Here is a 26,444-nt window from a genome sequence, read left to right on the forward strand (position 1 = left end):
GTTAGTATTGTACAGTTAGAGGACAGTGGAATGAAAGTGTCTGAGGAATGATGGGGGAACATGGCGGTATGTTCAGATGTGGCTGAAAGAGTTAAAACACATGACTCTGGTGCTTGCCATTAGAAAGCAAAGTCTCTGGTACAACTGAACAAGGTTGGCACTCTGAGAGACTTGGCAAGGACCGCTGTGCTCCAGGTTTTCCTGATGATTGCTTGTCATTTTACTGTGAATCTGTGGGAGTTGAAAGTCCAGTGGGGAAAGGGAGAATGTTGCAGGAAAAACTATTCAGCTGTTTTCTTTTTTCCCCTCAAAGTAGGTTTTAAAAAGTGCCAAAATAAGAAAATATTTATAAAACAAAATGTACCTTGTAGCTGAAACAAATAAAATGTTGCACATGTCATTCCTGAATTCAAATTAACTTGACATATTACCATTGTCAAAATATTATTTAACCCATTTCTGCCCAGCCCACAGGTGTATACATTTGATCCCTGTTGCATATATGCACCTTTGTGCAGAAATGGCTTTTCTAGTTATCAAATATCTCTTGAAATTTCTCCTATTTAGGATTTGCTATTCAACATTTCATGGATCCTATATAAAGTTGAACAGTGTATGATATTCATAATTTGGACATGTACTATACTTTTCTGCCTCTCTTGTCATCAAAAGATGTTTTTGTTCAATTTCGTTGCAGCTAATTTGCAGGGATTCAAAAGACAAAATGATAGCACAGAACAAAAGAAGCCCAAATCATAATCTCAAAACAAGTTTCTGTCCAACTTCGTAGTAGTGTGTGGTAGCACGTTTTTGGGAAATAAAAGTGATTCTTTTAGAAGTACAAACTATGCCAAATAGGAACTGCTTTGGAACTGAAGCCTCCATCAGTTAGGGCCCAATTCTACCCAATTTTCCAGTGCTTGTGCAGATGTGCCAGTGGGATGTGTGCTGCATCCTGTGGTGGAGGGGCAGTCACTGGGGCCTACTTAAGGTATGGGAACATATATTCCCTTTCTGCATTGTGGCTACACCAGAGTTGGAAAGTTGAATAGGATTAGGCTCTGTGTCTGTGAAGTATGCCAGTTCTTCACATTCCTCTAGAATAGCCATTTTCACCCACTGTGCCTTGGCACACTGGTGTGCCGTGAGTGGGCCATAGGTGTGCCACAGGAATTGGGATAAGATAATTTATTAGTAGGGCCAATGGGGGTTGCGATTCCCCCAACTGGCAGCATGGTGTGCCTTGTCAATTGTCAAAAACCTGATGGCGTGCCTTGACAATTTTAGTGCCTTGTCAGTGTGCCATGAGATGTAAAAGGTTGAAAATCACTGCTCTAGAATGACTTTTATGGGTTAAACTATCCTAACATATTTCATTTGTGTACTTTAACTAGTCCCATGGTCACATGCCCCCCCTTTTACAATGCTGCATGACTGTCTTCAAAATCAAATATTAATACCTTTATTGAAAAATTCCCATAGTCCTCACATTTTTCATCCAGTTAGTGTCTGGAGAGCTAGTGTAGTAGCTTAGAATATCAATTGTGAACAAGAAAGACCCTTGGTCTAAATCGGTGGTTCCAACCTGTGATCCGGGGACCCTGAGAAGTGGTCCACGAGGTCACGGGGGAAAAAAAGATTATCACCATTTATCACTTCTGGTGCCTCACCAAGTGAGTGCTCCCTCACGGACTGCCGAAGTGTTGGCTGTTGCTGTGGATAGTCTGTTCTCAGGAGAGTCCATTCTCCATCCTTTCTGGTAGTCTGTGGAGGAATGCTCGCTTGGCAACATGCTTCCCCATGGATCACTAGAAAGGGCAGAGAATGGACCCCCTGCAGCTGGCATTTCCAGTATCGCACCGAGTACTGCCCCATGGGCTACCAAATTGAATTGTATTTTTTGTCTAGTGGGGATGGAAGGGGTTGCACGCGGTCCACGACAATTCCAATGTTTGTTTCAGTGGTCCGTGGGCTCCTAAATGTTGGAAACCACTGGTCTAAATTTTTGCTTGGGTGTTAACTCACTATGTAGAATCTTCTTATTCAGAACTGAATGAAATGCAAGTTTTTTTTAATGCAGAGTTCTAAAACAGCAGCAAAATAATATCCTGAAATGTGGTGTTCGTCCTTTTCTCTGTACTTATTTTGACTAGAGGAACATGTTTCTACCCTTAATTCAAATTTCTCTCTTTTTTGTTGTGTGTGTTTTTTTTACTGTAGATCAATGAACTGAGCCATGTTCAAATCCCTGTTATGTTGATGCCAGATGACTTCAAAGCATATTCAAAGATAAAAGTGGACAATCACCTTTTCAACAAGTAATGTGAAATAAGCCTTATTCTTAGCAAGATTTATAAATTTAGTTATTTTTCTGTCAGTAGAATGTATGTTTGGCATGTCCTGCTGTGGCAGCAATTTTCCATCAGTGTGCCCCAGCACATTGGTGTGTCCCGAATGGTTCACAGGTGTGCTGCAAGAGTTTGGGGAAGTGTAATTTACTGGTAGAACCACTGGGGGATGTGAGCCCCCTGCTGGCAGTGCAGTGTGCCTTCTCAATTGTAAAAAAAAAACAAAACTGATGGGGTGCCTTGACAATTTTAGCGCCTTATCAGTGCGCTATGAGATGAGAGAGGTTGAAATAGCTGTGCTGTGGAGTAAATTCTCTTTTCTTCCCTCCTCTTCCCCTCCACCTCATTTATAGAATTTATTTATAGCACCCCCTTTGTCAATTATCTATTTTGTTATGAAATTTGAAGTTTAATACAAGTTTTGATTTAGCATCCACATCAACAGCGGCATTATTGATTTCAATAGCCAGGGTGGTGTAGTGGTCTGGGAATTGGACTTAGACCTGGAAGATTCGGGTTCAAATCTCCCCTCAGCCACAAAGCTTCCTGGATGACCTTGGGCCAGTCATTTTCTCTCAGCCTCACCTACCTCACAGGGTTGTTGTGAGGACAAAAGGAGGGGAGCAACCGTTTACACTGCCCTGAGCTCTTTGGAGGAAGGACGGTATAAAAATGTGAAAAATAAAAAAAATTTCACATTTGTTGTCTTAATTCAACATAAAAGTTCAATGCAGACAGCAATAAGCTAAACATGTACGTAAGATGCACAAGTTGAAAATTGCAATGAAAATTAAAATGAATCTCCCCAAACATTTATGCTTTTGTTTATATGACACAATAATACTGTTAGCCTTTGAGACAAGATTAGTCACTGTGTTGTCTTACTCTAGTTGCTAATAACTAACAGAGTCCAATATCTCCTAAAGAGGCCTGTAAATATGACCCAGGTCCAAAAGACCCAACTAGAGTGTCTCCATTACTAGTGGTAGTCATGATGCCCAGTGTGCTATCAGAAGGAAGTAGTGGGGCACATGGGACTGCCAGTGGAGGGGCTTTGGAGCCCAAGATTCCCAGAAGTCTAGCACTGAATGTGAGAGAATTGCTAAGGATGCTTCTCTCTACAGATAGGCCCATTTTTTTCCTTTTAAATGCTTATTTACTCGTATATCTTATCTCAGAGACTTCTGTTTCATAAATCAAAGCCAGTACAGATTTGCTTTTGGAAGCAAACGGGGAACTTCAGCAGTAATGTTATATGCTTCTGATTATGTGCTTAGCCATCATTAAGATGAGCTGCACCAGTGGTATCATCTGTTGGGAGCCGCCTCATGTGGATGTGTTACATTAGACAAGCCTTGCAGTCAACGGCGGCTTGAATAATTTTCTGAGGTTTGAGTCATGCAAATTGAGTTACATCCTTGTGAACAGATGGAGTTTGTGGGAGAAAAAGTACTCTGCCAGTATTTTGTCCTACAGGCACAGGGCTCCCCGGTGGATCCAGTTTCTGACCCCCACCCCCGAGAACCTGCGTAGCCAGTGAAATGGCTGCTGTCTGGTGGAGGTCCCTTACTTATTGCATCACAAGGATTGCTAACAATTATAATTGCTGTTTGCCTGTATCTATCCATGGTGAGGCACTGGCACTGCAGGGCTTTACTTGATTGAAGGGAAAGGTTGAAAGCTTCAGATGGCATAACATTTGAGGTAATCTGAACTAGGTCAGGAGTGAGGGTAAGATCTTTGGAGAAAATCAGCAGCCATTTCTTACTGGCTCTCGGGAGCACTCGGCCAAAAGAAACATCAGCTTTTCCAGATGTCCAGTAGGTCCACCATAATCTGATCAATGGTACTAGAAGTTGTCCAAAGGTCTTTATGAGGCAGACTGTACCCTACTGCCTAGGATAGTGGTCCATAGCTCAGTAGTAGACTGTATCCTTGGCATGCAGAAACACCCAGGTTTAGTTTAAAAAAAACAAAAAAAACTTGGGTCTAAGATACTTGTAAATGGCTCTTCTGAGACCCTGAGGGGTTTCTGCCACTTGTAATAGACAATACTGGGCTAGATGAACCAATGGTGAAATGCAGTGTAAGGTGGCTTCATATATTTGTGTTTGGGTAAAAATGAACAAAGACTGTAGCTCCTATTCTGTGGTTTTATGCAAGTTGAATGAGAAATATTCCTCTGGTTTTGTGAAAGTATTGATGTGTTGTGTTTTTTTTGTTGAATATTGTCCTTTTATACGGTTAATAATTCCCAGGAGGTCAAATTTAGGAGAAACCTTATGTTCTGAGTCACAATGCAAAGATGTGGAAAATTTATATTGCTTTATAACAATTTTATAGCATTCTGTATCTGAGTATACAACTATGATTGGCTGAAAATTTCTGTTCTTGCTGGGGAGAGCCTATTACTGCAGGTTTTATTTATATAGAAGCTATAATTATCCCAGTAGATTTACCTTATTTAATCAAATCTTTGTTTCAGAGAAAACATGCCAAGCCATTTCAAATTCAAGGAATATTGTCCGATGGTTTTTCGGAATCTACGAGAGAGGTTTGCAATTGATGATCAGGACTTCCAGGTAGGCTTGCTTTCTTAGAAAATGAGTATTGATAATTGTATCTCTTCTGATTGTAACAAGAAAATGTCTACATTGAAGCCTGGCCTTGTACCATTATTTGGTTATACCTAGAGGTGGGAGAAAACTGTTTTATTTTTTGTGGATTTCAGTGTTTTCCAAAATTTAGAAAGGCAGAAAGCAGTGTTATGTAAATTCAAAATATATATTATATTATAAAATATAATCACTTTAAAGTGCACTAGGTAGGTGGTATATTTTCCGTGCGCCACAAGGACAAGTCTATGTCTACTAGTCAAGATGGCTACATGTACTCTCTTAACCACCCCCGCCACGCCCACAAATTCAGAGATGGTAAACTTCTGCATACTAGTTTCACAGGAACAGTGGCATGAGAAAGCTATGCCTTACCCGCCCATGGATACCTAAAAACCGTGGATAAAAAATCCACAGTTAGGCACCCCCTAAAGTCTCCAAAGGTTTTAAGCACAGATCAAAAAGCATGGTTAAGGCAGAAAAGATAAAGAAAATTAGTGTATGTTTTAGGATGGCAAGCTTGAATACTAACATTATAGGATGCTTATTAGCCATTTCACAGGCTCCTAATGCTGTGAATGCAGAAAGCACATGAAATTATCAGTCTCCATTATTTCAATCATTTCTCAGGAGCACCAGTGGAATGTCGTAGGTTGAGCCTGCTTATCTGTGGATGTTGTATCCATGGATCTGGCTCAACGTGGGTCCCCCAGACTCACATTCAGCCAGATTTGACCCAACCTGAAGCCTCCAAAGGTGACGGAGGCACTTCTGAAGCCCGTGGAAGCCCCCACAAGGCCTCAGAAAGCTTTCGAAGGCCTCTGTGCTTTATTATTTATCTGCATTTTTTTCTGCCTTAACTGTGCTTTTGATTCCTAACGTTAAAATTAGATTGTGACACATGTGAATCAGTCCAATTATACTATTATATCATAGCCCTTGGGAAAACGTTATGCTGCTGTCTAGACCAGTGATTTTCAACCTTTTTCGTCTCACGGCACATTGACAAGGCATGGTCAAGGCACACCACCAGGTTTTTGACAATTGACAAGGCACACCATGCTGCCAGTGGGGGCTCACACCTCCTATTGGCCCTATTAATAAATGACCTTCCCCCAAATTCCTGTGGCACACCTGTGGACCACTTGTGGCACACCAGTGTGCCACGGCACCGTGTTTGAAAATGGCTGGTCTAGACTAATATTGTAAATTTTTTTGTCTAGGCAGCGGTGTCGACTTTCCATGGCTTTCCTTCCACTGCACAAGCAGAAGGGCTTCTCTCCCCCATTCTGTAACTCTTATTCATAAAGTTGTTCTAGAAGGTCCCCAACCTTGTAGAGCCAGTACTGGAAGAAGCAACAGGGAAATCTATTTATTCCTCCCCCCCCCCCCCCACACACACACACTTATGCAAGTAGAAGTACCTTCTGGTTGCACAGTGGGATTTTTTGGCTCCAAGCCTATATACATTGCATAAAGGGGGGACGGGGCACTTGTACAAGCTTTTGGGGGCAAGCTTTTTTGCATATTGTGAAAAGTAGCACATGAAAATAAGAATAGTCATCTTTGTTCGGTCTGTATTAGGCATATCTCTTTCAGTAAGCTTAGTTGCAGATAAGATGAAAATGCCTTTAGTATCTCCTGAAACGATGAAGATAAAAAGGATATATGCTCAAGCTTATTATAGAACATTGCCATTAAAATTGCCGTATGTTAATGGAATCTAGTTTTCTCTGTATGCTTTTTGTACTTGACCTATCCCATATGGCATAGATGAATACATGTTTTGTAGTTCATCCTGAAGATGTTCAATCTGAGCCTGTAGGCAGAAGGGAACTGAATTGGTTGGAATGGTGTATACTCAGCTGAAGGAATGTGTCCAACCTGCGCAGAGTCTAACTTGTACCTTTTCTAGTGGAAAAACTAAAAATATCAATTGCTTTTAACGTGGAGGATAGATGGGCAAGAAAAACTGGCCCTTTGTACTCTAGAATACACTTGAAAATAAGACCCAATCAACATTACACAGCAAAAAACTGGACACTTCTGCTCCCCTAGGAGAGGAGCTTTACTGCACCCAACTCCTCTTTCTTGCATCTCCCATCTTCTCTCTACTAAGGAAATTGTTAAGTCCTTCTTGGCTATCTTGTTCTAGTAGACTCGGCAGCATGTTGTCACTCAAGCAACTCCTTGCCAGTCAGTTGGCCGTGCCTCCTGGGATTTGCATGGGATTGGTGTTCTGGGCGCGGCTGCCCTCCACTTTTTACACAGTAGAACGTGAGAGGAGAGTGGGTAGGGCTTTCCTCTTTTCCTCGACATCTAAGCCAACACTGCCTCCACCACCATCTCCTCTTCCTTTAGTGGTTGGAGGGGAAAACCAGAAGTCCAATATTTCCTCTGCAGCTATTATAGGAAGCAGTGGCTGCAGTAGCACAGGTTGCCAAGGGAGAAAGATAAGTGAAATGGGTAGTGATTGAGGGTTGCTCTCCCTGTTGTTCCAATTAATGATCTCAACAGCTAAATTGCCAATACTGAAATGATGTTCATTTAAGAGCTTAGAGGGCAAAATCTAAATATTGAAGATGTTCCTTCAAGAGTGTGGAGGGGAGAGAAGATATACAGCCATAAAAAAGTGTGGGGAATTTTTATTCTTGATTCGTCAAGCTTGAGAATTTAAAGACGGAGTGACTTCTAACAGGGACCCCCATCACACTGACTTCTGCCAATGCTAATCACCCATAGTTGTTCCTTTTGTCACAAGAGACAGGGTACTGGGGATGAGACTCCTGGAAAGCAGACTTCATAGGATCATTCTCACAAAAGGGACGGAACCTTTTGCTTTGAGAATTTCAGACTAAACTTTTTCAGGAACTGGAGCAGCTTAATAACAAGCATGGTTCTGAAAATTGAGGGTCCCGAGGAGAACTCGCAAGTGCTTGATGTACGCACACAACCTTCTATAAATTATGTGACTGCTGCTACTTCTGTTTTACATTCCACTGAAATGTTCTGGTAACTGTGATAGTATAACACTGGAAAAGAGGATGCGTGCAAATCAAGACTTCCTGCATTTTTTCCTCTGCAGTTAAACTTTGGTTTTGATTTGCTGACTTGTATGTCTGTCAATGCCTTGTGAATGTTCATTCGGTAGTCTGCCTTCTCTTTTTCTCCTTAAGCAGCAGGCAGACTGCTGGCTGTTTTGTATTTATAAAGGATTACATGTGCATTTATTGAAATTAACACTTAACTTTTTGGGGAAGGGAGGTGGATTATGACATTTCATGACCTCCACTTATATGTAAATGCACAGAACTAGTTTATCCTGAGTTTAATCTGGGAGAGAGATGTCTAAACGGAGTACAGTTGGACCTTGGTATCTGTGGTGGTCCTTTCCCAGATCCCCTGAAGATGCCAAAACCTGTGGATAATTGAATCCTTGGGGGGGGGGTGTCCGTCTGCCATGTCTGGAGGCCTTTCTGAGGCCCGGGGAGCCTGTGCGCAGCCTCTGGTCACATCTGGAAGGTCAGGTGATACCCTCTATCATGGATTTGGAACCTGTGCCAAGTCAAATCCATGCGTTCTGAATCTGCGGATAAAGAGGTCCCACCTCTCTATGAACTTGGGATGCTAATCTTTATGTCAAGTTGGTCCACATAGCCCAGACTCATCTACTCTAACTGGCACTGGTTCTTCATGGCCTTGGTCAGAAAGGTTTTTTTGTTTTGTTTTGTGAACTCTGCTACCCAAGATCCTTTAACCAGAATACCTGGGATTGAATCTGAAAGCATGTGCTGTCTTGCTGAGATGTGGTAGCATCTTATTAGTGGGCTCTCCACTCAGTTAAGTCTACTTGCAACCATATTTTATAGTAATTCTGTACAGTAATTTAAATACCTGAACATGTGGCTCATGAAATCCATACAGAATACTCAACTGTGCCATGATCTTCAGTTGAGCAAAGTAGGATAAACCGAGACAAGTGGCACAATTTGTTTAGTAGGTCATGTCCATGTAATTAAAACAAGTGCTCTCCCTAAAGAGCTTTTATCTTTAGAATCCCCACTTGGTGTATCTGATAAGTTGTTCCAGAGACTATATATGTCTTTGTATAACACACACAAGTTCAGATCCTGCAAACAGCTGTGTTTAACCACTATTTAAGAGCAGCAAATACAGGCGCCCCCCCCCCCCTCCATCAGCAGGTACCTGTACTAGAGGTCCCCTGCAAATGCAGAAACTGTGGATATGGGGAAGCCCTATCTCTGGAGGGGTACCCATTTGTGTTTAAAGGCTTAACCTTCGATCTAATGTCTTCAAGCACTCGGGCTCCTAGCAGCCCGTCTGCATGTGCTATAAGCTTGCAAGTTTATAGTGACCTGTGAAAACAACAAACACTTTACCTTGGTAAACCTTTAAACAATGCTGAAAGGTCATCTTCCCCCCCCCCCCCAATCTGCAGATAAATGGATCAGCAGATACAGGGACTATCTATACAGGCATCCACTTACCCAAATAACTTGAGTCCCATTCATGAACTTGAGGCTTGCTCATTTTGAATTAATGGGTTTTATTTCTACCATGCAGCTTTCAAAATAAGTGTGCCTAGAATTGTGGCCTAGATCTTTTTGGAGGTGCTGCTAAGCATTAATTATTGAAATGTTTACATTAACTGAAAGGCTAAGTGGTCTCGATTTGCATTGTGCTTGTAAAGTTTTTCATTCCACTGAGAGACCTAATCAATAGCTGTCAGACCACTGTCATAAAAGTAGGACAGTCATTAGCAGATGACTTTGACCTTTATCAGGAAAAAGGCTTACTGGGTTTAATCAGCATGCTTCCAAAGAAATCTCTTTCCTTTTGTAAATGAATTTATTTATAAAGCACACTGAATTTCCTCCCTCAGAATCATAACATAGTTAATGGTCAAAATTTTTCATAGTGCCCTGTGTGGCTGTGACAGTTCTGTCCTCTTCATTTAGGGACCCCCTTTCTTCCAACTTCAGTCCCACATCCAGTATTATTGGAATTTGTATTATCAAAATTCAATTCCAGTCTCGATCAGCACATTCAGAAAAAGCGTATGTCCATAGGAGTAAGAAGCTCAAAAGGCCACATTCTCAACATATTTTTAAGAGTAAGAAGTGGGATAAATGGCTGTTATTTCTGCATCTTATTTTTGCTTCTTTGGAGGCAAACAGGCATTTGCCTGCTTTTTTCTAGCATTTCACTTCATACTCAAACTATAGATGGCCATACCCTTCTATTTCATATGAAGAAATGATCCAATTTTCCACTTGGGATAAGAACTCTAACATGTTGGTTACCAGCCTGTCTGAGATTGATTTTGTATTAAGTATCTTTGTCTTTACTTAACAATGTGTAAACTTAATGGAGTCTTATTGTAGAATGTTGGGCAAGGTACAAAGTATTTTCCTACCTAAAAGAAAGGTAGGCTACCTTTTTGAAATTTTTATAAGGTTTCAATATCTTACCAATTATTTCAGTCACAAATACAGAGAACACTGAAGAATGGAGAATCTCGTGTAGATAGTACAGTATTATATTTTCAGGTATATTTCTTATATTCATGTGCCTGTTGCTTCCCACAAGTATATAAAACGGCTGGTCTTTGTATGGCAGTGTTTTTTTTATTGTGCAGTGTGTTTTGGATATAAAGTAAGTGAAATAAGACTCACAAGTCTGAATAACCGGCATGTGTGATCTTCTGATGCTGCCGCTCTCACTCTTTTAAAGATTTCCTGTTCACCAGGCTCCCTGCACATTCAGGAACATTGCAGTCCTTTACCTTTTTAGGAGTGCTTCAGGAAAAGGTATTTAGGACATTCCTGGTCATAAACAGACATTGTGTAGTCATTAAAAGTCCTGTGGAACAGGTATGCATACTTCCCAAACCTTGGTCTCAAAACAGACACAACCAGAACCCCATCAAGTATGTTCCTTTATCATAGACCTCTTTGACCTTCACTTTAACATTTGAGCTGGCAGACTTTAAGTTATAGCAGTGTTCTTCAACCTATGGGTCATTTGAGGGGTTGCGGCAACTTTTACAACCTGTGCAAGAGAGGACTCTGATCTAATCCATCATGCCACAGCCTTATCGAAACTGAGTTCTTGATATAATCCAGCACAACCTCTTCTCACTGTCTTGCCCTGCAGCTCCTGGGATCAGGTCCTGGGAAGGGGGCAGGATCAGTGGAGGGTCTCCAGTTTCCTTCCTTCCTTCCTTCCTTGGGGTCTTGGCACCAAAAAGGTTGAAGACCACTGCCTTACAGGATCCTTGATTTGATGATCTTCTATTTGGAAATTTACAGCATGCTTTTATGTACTGTTTGCAGAAGAGCAATATCAAGTGAGGGGCATGCCTGCTTATAGGATTCCTTGAGGCATCTGTGGTGACCTGACTGGCCACCATGGGAAGCTGGACCAGAAGATTCTTTTGGCCTGATCCAGCAAGGCTGCTGTTATGAAAGGGCAGCTATGTGAGAGAGGGTCACTGTAAGATCAGGGCATCTGTCAAGAATCTACTACTGCCTTACTTCAAGGAATCTTCTCTAGTCAACTCTGCAAATTACAAAAAATTTAAATGCTGATATTGCTCAAATCAATTATTGATCCTTTTTAAATCTCCTTGTTTTTGTGGATTTTGCCTCAATCGAAAAAAGTACATGTGATTTTTTTTTTGGGGGGGGGGGTTGTTAAACTTATGAATCAACTGTTAAAATATTTGTATGGGTTAAACACATTCTGTGACTGCATGAATCTTTAGTCTTGTGAAACTAGTAATTATAATTTAATGATATTATACCAGTGAAAGATAGAAAAGATTGAAGATTAGAATGGGCTAATTAATTTGACCTTTCAAAAACCTTCCTGCCCTCCTAGAGTCTGTAACTAATCTCTAAATACCCATAGTGCAGATGAACTTCAAAGGTGAAGAGTGCTGCTCTTTTAATATTCTCACTGAAAAAAGATAAGGCAGCAGATGGTCTAGTGGCTAGGCTGCCAGGATGGAATAAACCTTACAATACCCCCTTAACTACCCAATATGTGGAAAGAAACACCACAACTTTCTCTCAAGTTGTCCCCTGAAGTAAAGAATGTTCTTGTTTTAAAATATCAGTAGCACATTTTTTATCAGCTTCTGGGCTGCCATATTCCTTCTTGAGTTGCCACATTCTTCTTTCTCTTGTTCTTGGGCTCTGACCATCCATTTTCCTAATACATCTGCGTCTTCATTTCCTTTTTTCCCTAGTCTTTCAACCTGTTTCCCACCTATTGCTGCTCAGTTCCTACCTCCTTGCTTTTCTTCAGATGATCAGATCACACCATTTTTGTCTCATTGCTCTTGGGGTCTGTGTGTCTGACAAATGTACCTTCAACATATTTGAGGAGAGGACTTCCTAATCACCTTAGACTGCAAGAACATGTGTTTTTGTACATATTGGAATAGTATGGATTTAATACCAGATATCAGTAATTGAATAAACTATTCTCTTTGATTATAAACCAATAAGATTGTAGTCCTCTATCCACTTTTTCTGGGAGTGAGCCTTGTTGAACCCAGTGGGACTTCTGAGGAGATGTGCATAGGATTGGTGCTGTAAATATGTTGCTGTTGAACTGAGCACTTCCTAACCCAACTGCCTTGAGAAGATAACTGTGGAATGATCCAAAGAGGCCTGGCCTAGAAACAAGAACAGCCTGGCTGATCTGGGTTTGGCTAGGAACCCAACAGAGCTGACAACTGAACTCTTTACAAACAAACATAACAATGTCCTTATTTTCAGTGTTGCACTGAGGCTTAGAAATGGATATTGGCTGAAGAAAGCTGCAATTGAAATGTCTTGAACATCTTGTGTGATTATAAAAATTCTGTATCGGAAACCTGCTAGAAATGAACTGAAGATTACTAAAAAAAATATAAAAATGTAATAGACTTTTTGGCTTCACTAAGCTGTGTAATATGGGAGCTCTAACAAGCGCTTATATCCCCTCTGGTATGGGACGTGCACTTGTTTTGATTAAAATTTTAAGTGTTAAAGGTCAGTGTTAAATTTCATGACCTTCAATGAATGCTTTTGCTGACTACTTTCAGCACATATAGACAATCTCTTTATTGACCTGTGCAAAGATGTGGTGACATTTGCAGCCAAAGGTTGCTCAGAAGGCAACTGTTGGATGGATTGGTAATGGGGGGGGGAGGGTAGTTGTATGTCCAAATTGGAAGGTACTTCAAATGTCTTGCTGAACATGTTTCAAATGTGTAAGTAATGTAACTGTATAGTTTTTTCTTGTAAGATGACCTCTAAAAAATAGTCAGTTTATGAACCAGAAAGTTGCTTGTTCTCCTGAGCTCCAAAGCCAAAAGACATAAGAGTATGGAATGCAGACAGCTATGTTTCATTCATAGTAATACAGTCAGCTAAACAGTTTTGTTACTGTATGTGCTCTGAGACACATGTGACATGAAGACATGGGGCATTCGAATGGATGTGCATGTACCTAGCTACCAGTGTTTTTTACCAGCCACTGCAGCTATCGAGGATGAGAGAGGCAGTTATGGATGGTAACTCTGGAGGGATAAATGTACAATTAAAGGAAAGGAGAATTTTAAAAGTATACAGCATCCATTGCCACATCCCCAGTGCCCTAAATTGCAGTGGTTGCTAGCTGACATAAGAAAGAAGAGAAATTCTGGGCAGTTTTTTCTGTCATACTCTCTACTTGAAATATCTAACCAGAGTCACTACTAACATGTTTCCCAATGCATATGTGTACATGGTGCTGGGTGCATGCCAAGAGATCATGATGCAGGCCTGTCCCATTTTGGCTGGCTCTTCATCTGATAGCAAAAGAGCATCAAGTCCTATAAGTAAATACATCTACCTTCTTTGTGATATATGTGCAGTCACATGTAGTAGAGAAGCTTTCCTCTTACATGGACGTAGTGTATGTTGGGCATGTGGCAAGGTGCAGAACAGTGCACCTAAATAAGGCATCAGCTGTCAACCTCACATCCAAGGCGCATAGTACTTCATGAAGTTTGATGACATAGACCAGGTGACAGCTCTACAGAGCTCTGGGAGCAAGACAGCCTCTCTGGTGGGATGTGTTCTCAGAAAGTGCTTTCTTAGTCAACTAGTGAACCATAATCATAAAGATAGTCTATGGTCGCACAGTGACCAAGCCAGTGGGTGGAAACATTTTTGCACGTACAAGATCTCTGGTAACAAATAGTCTGTTTTCTGCCTAGAATGATGCAGTTCTGTCAGTGTAGAAGGAAAAAGATATCTAAGGCTGCAATCCTATCCTCCCTTTCCTGAGAGTATGCCCCATTGACTATTATGGGACTTATTTCTGAGTAGACGTGCATAGGATTGAGTTCTAAATGTCCAACATGTGCAAAACATTATCTTCCTGAAGATGGGCTTTGGAAAAAGAGACAGTGTGTTAAGACTTGATTAAATGAAATGGTGAGACCACCTTGGGTCTGGTCTGGTCTCAACACCACTTTGTCTGGGAGAAAACTGTCATCTGTTATTAAGCAACAGTAATCAATTTTGGTAGGCATTTTAATCATGAGTGGAGATTGAATTACTTTTGAATATTTATATATTACGTTTTTCAACCAAGTTCTCAAAGAGACTTGTGCAGGAAATGAAGCGTCAGAAGCCAGTTGTCCAGGCAAATACTCTTACAGGTTCAATTTTTGAGCAGTAAAAACATGAAAGGTGATGGTACTAGCATAAGAACAGTTATGGAGGATAGGGCTCTATAAAACCCACATGCAGAACTTCACCTCTTCTCTCTTGGATGGGAAGGAGAAGAAAACCATAGTTAAACCTGAAGCAATTTTAACAGCTTCACATTACGCACTTGTTAAGATTGAAACATACATAGGGTGACCAGATCCAATAGAGGACAGGGTGCCTATATCTATAACCATTGCATAGAACAGGGGTGTCCAAAGGATTTGGCAGGAGGGCCAAATGGTCTCTCTGACACTGTGTCGGGGGCCGGGGAAAAAAAGAACTAATTTACATTTAAAATTTGAATAAACTTACATGTTTACATAAATGAATATATTAAAGATGGAACTTATATGAATGAATGAAGGTCTTGCAGTAGCTCAAGGCCAATAAAAGGCCTTGCACAAAGCAAGGCTGGCCTTTCCTTTGCTGCTGCTACTGCATCACAGATGTGAAACAACAAGCAGTGAAAGGAACCCTCATCCACAGCTCATGTGAGACGTCAAACAGTTGCCCTCACACTGAGAGCAGTTGTGTCGGGCCAGTGTGGGCTCCAACAAATCTCCAGAGGGCCAGAGGCTCATTGGAGACTGGGGGCTCCCTGAGGGCCGCATTAAGAGGCCTCGAGGGCCGCAAGTGGCCCCAGGGCCAGGGTTTGGGCACCCCTGGCATAGAAGAAGGAATTTGGGCAGGTGCAGCTCAGCATGGAAGGGTTTAAAAAGCTGCACCTGCCCAAATTCCCTCTTCTGTACAATGGTTAAAGGTATAGACACTCTGTCATCCATTCAGCAGTTCTCAAACTTTTTAGGAGCTTTACTCCCAAAGAAAATCTGTGTAGGGTAGACGTGAGGGCTACAACATGATCCCAGGATAGTGTTGCTTGGGGTGGGGGCAAGGGGGTGCTTTTACTTACTGTGTGTGAGGGCAAGCATCAGGAAGTGTGGGCAGCCCCATGCAGCCCTCCACAGGGGGCTCCCCAAGGCTTGAAATCTTCAGACATAGCAAGCACAAGCCACCTCCTGGCTGTGTTTGCAAACCAGAGCTGGCTTGTGCTTGCTATGAGGTTTTGATGACTAGGACCTGTATAGGCTCTTCTGTGCGATCAGGAGCCTAGATTGCACAGGATTCCTAAGCACATGTCTATTCCTCTGTGACATGTTTAACTGAACACACAGGCATTGGGATGGATGTGGCCAGAGGGGCAGGCTACCATCAGGGGCATGGTCATTAGGCATGATCCTGCTATTCTTTTCATGTTTGAACATATGGACAGGTAAGCTCAATCAGGTTTAGATGCTAGTCCTTTACACCAGTGCTTCCAAAAAAAGTGGTTACACCATTTTTTCACTTCTGTACCCCTTGGCAGTCCATTTCCATAAATTATAACCCCTCATGTTAGCCCTGCAAGGCATTCTGTTACAGACCTGCCTTTTTCAACATTATTCAATTCTTTTTCAAATACCCCTAAAGGTCCAGCAAGTACCCCTGGAGTTACATGTACCCCAGGTTAGGAACCACTGCTTTACACAATTGGTTTTAACCAGAAAAGAAACTAGTTGAGTCCTCCCACATGTTATCCTCAATCGAAAATGCTCTGTGTGAGAATAACATTTTTTTCCAAGAACTTCCTAGTGACAGATAAAGGGTATTGCACTGGGTTATTCTCTATTGCCTGAGGTAGCAAATCTTGTATGATTGTGTCTGATGCATTGTCTGATGAATAGTCTATGTAGGTTAAACAGTGGTGCTGCTATTTTGCTTTGCTAGTGATTTATGCTTCTGTTTGTAAGGTTGCACAAGATTTGTTCGTAACTTCTATAGTAGATTCGACTTTGATCTGGCTTACTGTAGCTCAGTACAGCCTCACAATAGGCCCCACCAAATGGTGCTGTGTTTTTTTTAAGCTCTTGCTTGGTTGAGCTATTCTGACTCATTCCTGGAGCATGGATTATTGTATACTTAATGAAGATAACAGTACTACTGAAGGGACCTGCATGTAAATAAAGGTTCAATTAAAAAGCCCCAGTCTACATTCTTGGCACCATGTTGTGATGGAACAAACTTCTTTTTGAACATGTCCTCATTCTTTCAGAATGACACTATATCTTGAACAAAAGTACTGCATCTAAAACACAAATTGCATTGTACTTTGCTGCTGTTATAACCCCCTTCCATCTTAAAATCTGCTGAGACACTTGTTGAGGCTAGCACCATTCAAAGATGCACAGTATTAAATTGCAAAGCATAAACCTGTGGTTTTCAAACTCTCCTGGAGTTTGAAACACCCCCCTGAAACACCCCCCCCAAAATATGTGAAAAAAATAAAACAATTCTCTAAGGTCTCTATATATTCTCTAACACCTCTACATGAGTGTGGCTGCATCTGCTGACACAATACCACCTTATATCACCTACCTAGTACACTTTTAAAGCAATTATCATTTATAAAAGTGCATCCTTGGAATAAAAACACATAACACTGCTTTCTGCACTTCTAACTTGGGAAAACACCAAAATACGTGAAAAAAATAACTGTGTTCACCCTCCTCTATTAATGGAATACAGTAGAATCTCCAAAGTTGACCACCTCTCTATAATGACCACCTTAAGGTGACCTAATTTTCACAGTATGGACAGACACTGCATATACACTATGGGAGACTAACCTCTCTATATTGACCACCTCTGCAAGTTGTATCTTGACCACGTCGACCATTGCACAGACCAATGCACAAAGTATTAATTTACCCTCTGTAAGTTGCCCACTGAATATGATACTGTGGGCATGTGTTTTGTCTGGTTTGTCCCATCTTGGAAAAGCAAGAAGCCATGCGACAATCCCTCCCCTACGCTTGCTAGCGCGTGTGCGAAAGGGTTTTTATAGGTGGGCACACTGCACATAGCTGACAGAACTGCACCGGCTGCCAATTGTACCTGGACATGTACCAAGTTGTGAGGGACATGAGGTTGCTTGTGCATAGATCCTTCTGGAGCACTTCACAATCCCTTCTGATCTTCACCACTCACAAAAGTTTAATGTCATCCACAAACTTGTCCACCTCCCTGCTTATCCCTGTTTCTAGGTCATTTATGAAGATGTTATAAAGCACCAGTCCCAGGACAGATCCTTGAGGAACTCCACTTTCCACCTCTCTCTCTGCTTTTTTTGTCAGTTGCCCAATGACACCCACTCTCTGCTTCCTGGCCTCCAACCAGTTCTCAATCCATGAGAGGACCTGTCCTCTTATTCCCTGACTGTGGAGTTTTCTCAACAGCTTTTAGTAACGGACCGTATCAAACACCTTCTGGCATTTAGTGAATCTGAGGAGACCCAGTGGAGGCCAGCAGCCTAAGTAAAAAAGTGTTTTGTTTTGTTTTTCAGGTGTTGGGGCTATGTAACATGCCACATTCTATGGGCTGGCAAGGGATAGCATTGGTCTGCCTGTCTGCTATGAAACCAAGTATTTTCTTCAACTTAGTTTTTTTTAAGCTATGAATTTTCAGGGTTTTTTTAAAACACTGATTGTGGGCTGTTCATTCTCTGTCTCTCGCTATAGATGATATAAATAGTAAGCATCACAAGAGCATCAATTCTCATTGATATTTGCAATATCAATATTGCAATATTTTTAAAAATCCAATCTAAATAATAACTTGGCCTTGCATTTATTGTCCTGGGAGCTAAACATGATAATATTTAAATGCCTTTTTTCCCCCATATGTTGACCACCTCCCTATGTTGACCAATTTCCTCCAGTCCCTTGGGTGGTCAACTTAAAGAGGTTCTACTGTACCTTTCAAGTGGTCTGGAAAGCTATTATAACTGTTAAGATTATTACTTTATTTACAGAATATCATGATTATACTCAACTGGTTTCCCATTCAATCTGTTTCTAAACACTTTTAAAAATATAATCCGGGTAACTGCCATGTTTTGATAATTGCATCATTCAGCTAGACATCAATGGTTTTAAAGTTGCGGAACTCTCCGTGACACCTCAGCTCGCCTTAGCTTTATTTTGTTTTGACAGTATTTTTCTCTTAATTGATGTGACAGAATTCTCTGACAAGAAGTTGTCCACTTGCTAATGATTCTCAAGCTCGCAGCGGTGCCCGATTTCACACTTCCTATGACAAAAGATACATCATCAAAACTATAACAAGTGAAGATGTAGCGGAGATGCACAATATACTGAAGAAATACCACCAGGTAATGTAATTGCTTGTTTTAAGGGGGTGGGTGGGTGTTAAAGAAAAAACACATGGTTGTTCATGTAATGTTTCAGGAAGTAGGAATTGAAACAGAGAGCTTTAACCAGGGCAGTTTTTTTTGTTAAATCAACACTTTACATACCAGAGTTTAAAAATGAGTATATGAAAGCAGTATATAAATATTGCTAATAATATATCTCTCCACAAAGAAAAAGAAACATGCAGAAGTTCAGATCTGCTACATTGTTCAATTTAAATTTGTAGGGTCTTTAGCATTAGTCTTCAGTCTGCATCTCCAGCAAAATGAAGGCCACATTTGTGTAATGGCCCACACTGTTATCTTAGTACTCTTGCTCTGTTTTCTTTTCTCCCCCTTCCCCCGTCCCGTTTAAATGTACAGTGTGAGTCCCTTGGGATAGGAACAGCTTGCTTCTAGCCTTTTTCCAGACATCAGTGTCTTGTGGGACACAGACAGAAGCATACTATCTGGTCATGTGCTCTGTGGTCACCCACTAGTTCTCCCTCTGTTCAGTGCTTTGAGAGGCAAATGCAGAATGTTTGCATTTGCATGTGCAAATTCCCCACATGTTCCAGAACCCACACTGCCAAGGGTGTCTAGAACACAGGGAGGAATTCTACTTTCATTCAGCACTTGTCTCTGTAGATGAGGACTGAGTGCAGGAAGAGGTGGGAGTCATGGTGCCATAACAGATGAAGCGGGCTTGTCTTAGTTTAGGGTGTATAGACTCTAATGATGGCCAATTGCCTTGCCTTTACCCCATTTTCCTTTGTCTCCTTATCTGTTTATTTAGATTGCAAGAGTCTTGAGTGTTTTTTGGACAGTACCTTGAGTTTAGGTGCTTAAGAGTATTATTAATAAATAGCTTGCTAGATACATTTCAACAAATGCTATTTCTGCCATCAACTCTGGGTATAAGAGTGATGAATGGTTTTAATACACAGTACAATCAGATACCAGGGAACAGGATAATGTGTGTGTGTGTGTATATACCTAGGCAAACCAAAACATACAGGAGTGGCAAAAACAAGAGAAAGTTGCACAGTGAGAATTTTATTGCATTGAAATTAGTTTAGGAAGCTTTTTTTTGAGTGCCACTCTTAGTCATGGAATATGTGACATTCTGATGAAGGAAGTACATCTAAACATGTCTGTAAAGTACATTTCAAAGTACTAAACATGCCTAAAGTACATTTCTTCAGTAGCTAAGGATTCTAACATAATTTCTGTTGGTGTCTGTTAAACATTTTTGCACATAGCTGTAGAAACTGCAACATATACTGTACGTGCCAGGTATATCCTAGTTACGTGAATCTTCCAAGAAGACATGTCAGGTAGTTGGAATTGGCTGTGGGCCTTTGTGGTGTGAGCGTAATTGTGCAACCTGTGGGTAGGTACAGAATTCTTGGTCATGTAAGACCACCCACATACTTGCTTGACTCTTGCTCGCTGTGGCTGGTGACTTCAGCCTGGGGGAATGGGTTGAGCAGGCAGGCAGCATGTGGTTCCATCCTGCCTTAAGGTGGCAGTCATCCACTCTCTCCTGAAAAAACCTTCAGTTGATCCCATCAATCTGGGTAATTTCCAGCCAGTCTCTAACCTCCCATTTTTGGGCAAGGTGCTTGAGTGGGCAGTGGCAGCCCAGCTACAGGGATTTCTGAATGAGACTGATTTTGATCTGTTTCAGTGTATAGAGTTGTGGCCCTAATGGGTAGCCATGGCCAATGACTCAGTAGGTCAAGGGAACTGCTAGTCAGCAAAGTGCTCTGTCTTGCATATGAATTTGCCCCTTTCTCATGTGCGCGCTCTCTCTTTCTCTCTTGTGCACACACTCATGTCTTTGCCCCCTCCAGCTTTCAAGCTCTGAAGCCCAAACCATTTGACATGTCTAGCTTTGATAGCCCCCTTGTTGCAACATCCTCTTAAACTCCCACCCAATGCAGACTAGCAAGGGAAAGAAGATGGAGCAAAGTCTCATTACCTTTCTTCAGCCTTAAGACTAAAACATCAGAGCAGGGATGGAGGCAAGACTCTAGAGCTGAGTGGATATGCACTAAGTGGATAATAGAAGGGGGGGAAACCAAGGAAGCAAAGGGAAGCCACTTTACAGACATACAGTTTCCGGAGGAGGAAAGGGGGGTCTTAAACACAGAAGATGACTTGGCCCAGAACTCATTGCTGGTACTGCCTCTTTTATTCTTCTCTACCAACACCTCATGCTGATTTGACACCAGAGTGCTCTAGCTCAGTGGTTCTCCAAGCTTGGAGGCTGCTGCCTGATTTATAAATGCCAAGGGTTGTGATTATAATGGTGATTGGGTAGCAGAGTGCTCTTCCCCGAAGTAGCAGCTTGTTTAGTTGCACCAAGTCTGCTCTGTTAGTTTTGCGGACCAACAAAAATTGGGTTATGACTCCCTGGTGGGTTCCAGATCCACAATTTGAGAATAGCTGTTGTAGCTCCTCCCACAGTATCTTAGAAGTGCTCCCTCTTGCTCAAGAATATCTACTTTGCTGGTTCTGATCTTATTGGGGAAGAGCTGACCTGAGTTTATATTTTGAAGTGACTCACAAAGAGTCTGACTATACTTCAGTACTGATCAACTAAAGCTTGATAGGTACTCAAGGAGATTTTTGTTTCTGGGGTACGTGCATGGGGGGGGGGGTTCATGGTACAAGACTTTGGTCATGTGTCTACTTCCTTCTCTGCTCTACTTTGACATTATTGTACAACTGAGACTTACAATTCTGAAGATTGTATCAATTGCTTTTAGTTCTAGGCATACAGCAGGCAGTTTATTAAAGGCACTATTCTTATCTCACGAACTTAATTTTTTAGAACTAATATTTTTATTTTCCAAGCCTATTTTATATTAAAACTCTAAATGTTAAACATAATTTAATTGCAGTGCAGTTATTTAAAACTAAGCAATTATCTGCAAATTAAAAGAACAGATTCAACACAAGATAATGGTTCTACACCTGCAACAGAAGATACCAAAACAGTACATTTTTTCCTCTTCTCCTTAGAACCTGCCTTATTGGTGGCTGAAGTACTCTTTGACAAATTCCTAGCCTTTTCTTTCATTGTATTCCTTTTCAGTCATGCATGTCAGTAAATGGTCTGATTTCAGTAGAACTTAAGGTAGAGTCTCACATACCCTTTTTTAATATGGCAAGATCTCTCTCTCTTTTTTTTCTTCATGCCATGTCAAGCATGTAGATGTATCCAGTGGAGGAGTTCATGGTCATTCCTGTACTATTGACATGCCAGTGAAAAATACTGATCGGACAACATGCATGGAAAAATTTCAGGTGGTGGATTTAAACATATGTGTAAATAGACCCATGTGTGTTTAGGCAGGGTGGCAGTTTTCCGTCAGTTTCTTGTACATTTGAACACTGCAAGGAGATTGCGGTTCTTATGTGAACACATTTTGCTTGTCCCAGTTTACTCTCTCTGTCTCGCTTACAGGTGACCTAATTCACTTTATGGCTTTTCACAGAGAAAAGTATTACTTGGCATATGTAATGAAGTGTGTGAATGGATGGATAGATGGTGTAGCGGTGGTGGTGGTGGGTGTGTGATAATTTTGTTATATATAAATTCACATCAAATACCTTTTATTATAGTAGGTCCATATCAAATGATAAAACCCAAGGTTTTTGAAAAGCCTTTTGAAATCTCTCTTGATACCAAATCACTATCTAATTATGTAGCTGTTGTCTTGCAAAGCTGGATATCTTGTGAAACATTGAAGGAAGGGGGAATGTAGCTGCAGTGGTAATACAGTAAAAATGATAATGGGTATTTGTGTAAACTCACTCTTAAACATGATGCAGCCTAAGTCAATCCATAGTCATTGGAATTAAAATCCACTACATTCAGCAATCACTACAGTATTTAAGTTTTTATAGGATTCCACACTTGGTTTCTTAGCAAATGATTTAAGCAGAGAGAGTAGGTGAATAGTGAGCTACAAGAGAAGGTACTCTTTGTGTCTAAGACCAACATAACATGGCATCTTATGTTAACAGTTCTTATTCTTTCTATCAGTTAGCATAAATTGCAAGATACTATTTTACAGTTTTTACTACATGGAGCAAAATGTATCAGGGGAACAAATTGTTGTGCTAAACTCCCTTTCCAAACTTGTTCTAGAGAATTTATGCCCACTTTAAGCTAATTAGTCCCCCACCCCAAACATAGCTAGCTCTAGTGGCATGCAAAACTACTGTTGAATTCCAGCACCAACAAGAAGGAAGCTGCCTTGCCTGTAGGGCTGCAGGGCCCCTCTCCCAGTTCTCAAAGCAGCTCTTCTAGGTACAGCAGCATTACCTTAGCTCTTTACCACTCAGCAGTCTCCATTCAGTTAGTCGGTTTACCAGGCAGTCATTAAGTTCGTTAGTTAGTCCATCAACTAGTCAGTCAGTCAGTCAGTCTTTCTTTCTTTCTTTCTTTCTTCCTTCCTTCCTTCCTTCTGCTACCCAAAGACTCTTCCTCCTCCAGGTTCTGCTTTTATCCCTGAGGGCCTTGTTGCCTCTAAGTGGCTGCAGCTGTGCAGCACACTCACTGCAGTTGAAGACCCTGGTGTTAACCCAGGGCTTCCCAGACCTTTCAGAGCAAGGGACCACTATTGACACCACACCCTGTCTCCTTGAGAGGTCTTGTGTGTTTCCACTACACTAATATGCCTTAAGTGACCACGCTGCAAATAAATTCAATATATTGTAAAGATGGAGCAGGTATTGTGTACCATAACTCCCCCACTCAAGCCAACTTGATTTCTAGAACTCTTGAATTAGAATTCATCTAGAGATTCAGGGCCCAATCCGAACCAGGTCTACTCAGAAGTGAGTCCTATTTTGTTCAATGGGGCTTACTCTCGGGAAAGTATTGTTAGGATTGCAGCCTCAGTCGTATCCATTTAGACTTGAATTAAGACCAATAATGAGAGAGGTAATCATTGACTTAGATAAACCAGGAAGATTATACTATCACCAATTAGAGGTGTGAATTATCACCATACATATTAAGTTATGCGTTAAGAGCCCAATCCTGTGCATGTCTACTCAGAACTAAGCCCCATTATAGTCAATGGTGCTTACTCCCAGGAAAGCATGGATAGAATTGTAGCCTTAATTATTCAGTTACAGTACCTTTGACCATACCTCTTGCATTCCATGGCCTTTTGCCCCATGATGATGCATGTACTCAGCCAGCAGAGGACAATACTTTAGTAGAAGCATGAAGTATGTTTTAGCTCCAAAAATTGAGTATGGGATATGCACATGTATCTTGATTACTGTTCATCCAGTTGCTAGACAAGCTAACACACTTTCAACACTGAAAGTGTAGTAGAGCTAAGACCATACAGATTTCTACATCACCCTAGTTATGACCTGTGATGTTCCAACAGGCTTACAGTCTTTGTAGGTTTATGATGATTGGCAGATCACCATCTTGTCAAAAGCGTCCTCTTAATGAAGCCCTCCATGCCCCAAGCTGTGAAATGATGAAGGTGAATTCAGAAAGAGCTCTGTATTTTAGCTTTGTTTTGGCTCTGTGGAATGCTCTTCTTCCAGATGTTTGGCAAAACCTGAGTATCTTATGAAACTATGCAACATTTTTCTGTCTGAGTTAGTGTTTGGTTGCTTGCATTAAAGAAAAATATCTTTTAGTCTAAATGCATCTGCGTTTGGATTTTTAAAAAGGCTTACTATAGAATACATTGTTCTTACTTGAACTCTTTAGGGCAGGATATTGATGGCAGTCTACATTTTAAAGAGATTCAGGCCTACATTAAGGTTTTGCATTGGTTTAAGTAGACTTGTTTTTATGCACTTTGACTGAACCAGTGCAACTTTTGAAATATATATAGCATCTTGAATCTCAAAGGGAAATGCTCTACTTTTGTCAAAATGTATATTGAAATGCTCTAGAGGAATTAGACTAGAATATGTTCAAGTCATCAAAGCACAGGACAACACAAAGAACAAAGTCAGTAGCGGAGATCACTGACATGAAGCCACAGTCTGAACAGCCGTGACAACTGCATAACTCTTGATAGACATTTCTGTGCACCTGAGATCAATGTAAAAAGATGAAGGTTTAAATTATAAATATCTGACATGGATAAGGTTTGGTGCTTTTATTGCTGCATAGTTCCCAAGGGCAACTTGTACAACATAGATGATATTGGTGGGTTTCACAGCTATGGAATAAGTTCTGATTCTCAATAATTTGCACAAATAACAGCCTTATCTGTCAGTGTTGGCATCAAGTAAGACAGCCTTGCAAATTAAATGTAACATATCTTGACCCTTGGAAACATCAGTAGCATTGCACCAAATGCTGTTGGGACCACAGAATGTCCCTGTCTCACTCTTTCCACTGTGCATGCATGTCAGTTGTGTGTGCCAAGGTAGCTCTGGTTTGGAGCCTGCTACCTCCTTAGGAACACGGCAAAGCCTTTTCATTCTCAGTAGCAGCAAGTCATTCTGCTCCAAACCACAATATCTCAACTAGTAGAAGGCATGTTTGACTCATTCTGCCCCCCCATCCATTGAAAGAATAGTATACTAAATCATTGCAGTGTCTTGTATGAGGAACAATAGAATAAAATTCTGCCATTGTTCCAATTATAGTCCCAAAGACTTCAATCTCATCCCAAAATGCAAAGGTCTGTGCACCAGAATGGTGTGAGGGATTTTGTGTAGTGTTTATATTATGCCTGGATATCTCTTAAATGTTTAGTTTAAGCTAAACTCATTTAGAGCCCAATCCTGTGCTTGGTGGCACGGCTCTGTACCACCGAGCACTGTCGCAAACGTGCTGTAAGGCATGTTTGCTAGCCTCACCGCCGGGCTCCCGCCCGTGCTAGCCCAGTGCCAGCTGGGGGGAGGCATGACAGGTAGAGGGCGGGGGGAAGGTGTGACAGGGAGGCATGACATGGGGAGGGGGGTGGGCTGGAGGTGTGCCGGGGGAGGGAGGGAGGCAGGTCCGCAGAGCTCTGCTACACAGGATCCAAGCCACTTGGGGAGGACTCTGCGTCCTACACGAGCGCCTTTACTTTACCGCTGACCTTTTGGTCGGTGGCAAAGTGATTAGCCCCATTGCGGGGCTGCTTACTTTACTCGGGGGAAGTGGATGAAAATCCCCTTCCCCCGAGGTATCTCCCGCGGTAGCCCAGGGCCAGGGTCTAGTAGAAGGGGGTAACGGGGAAAAATTGTACCAAGGCCCAGGGTCAAAATGGGGGCCCAGGAGCCAGAGGAGGGGGCCCAGAAGTTTCCTGGGATCTGACATTTTCCTATCTACTCAGGCTTGTTGCCCGTACAGGATGTTGGAGACACTACCATGACTGGGGATGCTGGGGACACTACGGAGCCACATGGGTGGGTAGACCTGGGCTCTAAAGACATTTCCAGCTGTCTCTACCCTTTCCTGCTTTGCCCCTCCCTGCCCTATTCTGCTCAACCATCA

General features: G+C 41.5%; 1 protein-coding gene across 1 annotated transcript in view; it reads left to right on the forward strand.

Annotated features, from left to right (window-relative positions):
* Positions 1–26,444, forward strand: part of PIP4K2A (phosphatidylinositol-5-phosphate 4-kinase type 2 alpha) — a 70,143-nt gene that overhangs the window by 23,234 nt on the left and 20,465 nt on the right. Inside the window, exons 2-4 of the mRNA XM_066627273.1 lie at positions 2,221–2,318; positions 4,834–4,930; positions 18,791–18,943. Of these exons, the coding sequence (XP_066483370.1) occupies positions 2,221–2,318; positions 4,834–4,930; positions 18,791–18,943 (348 nt within the window). The remainder of the gene's footprint in view (positions 1–2,220; positions 2,319–4,833; positions 4,931–18,790; positions 18,944–26,444) is intronic.

This window comes from Tiliqua scincoides, chromosome 5 (genome assembly GCF_035046505.1).
Source record: "Tiliqua scincoides isolate rTilSci1 chromosome 5, rTilSci1.hap2, whole genome shotgun sequence".
NCBI classification, from domain to species: domain Eukaryota; kingdom Metazoa; phylum Chordata; class Lepidosauria; order Squamata; family Scincidae; genus Tiliqua; species Tiliqua scincoides.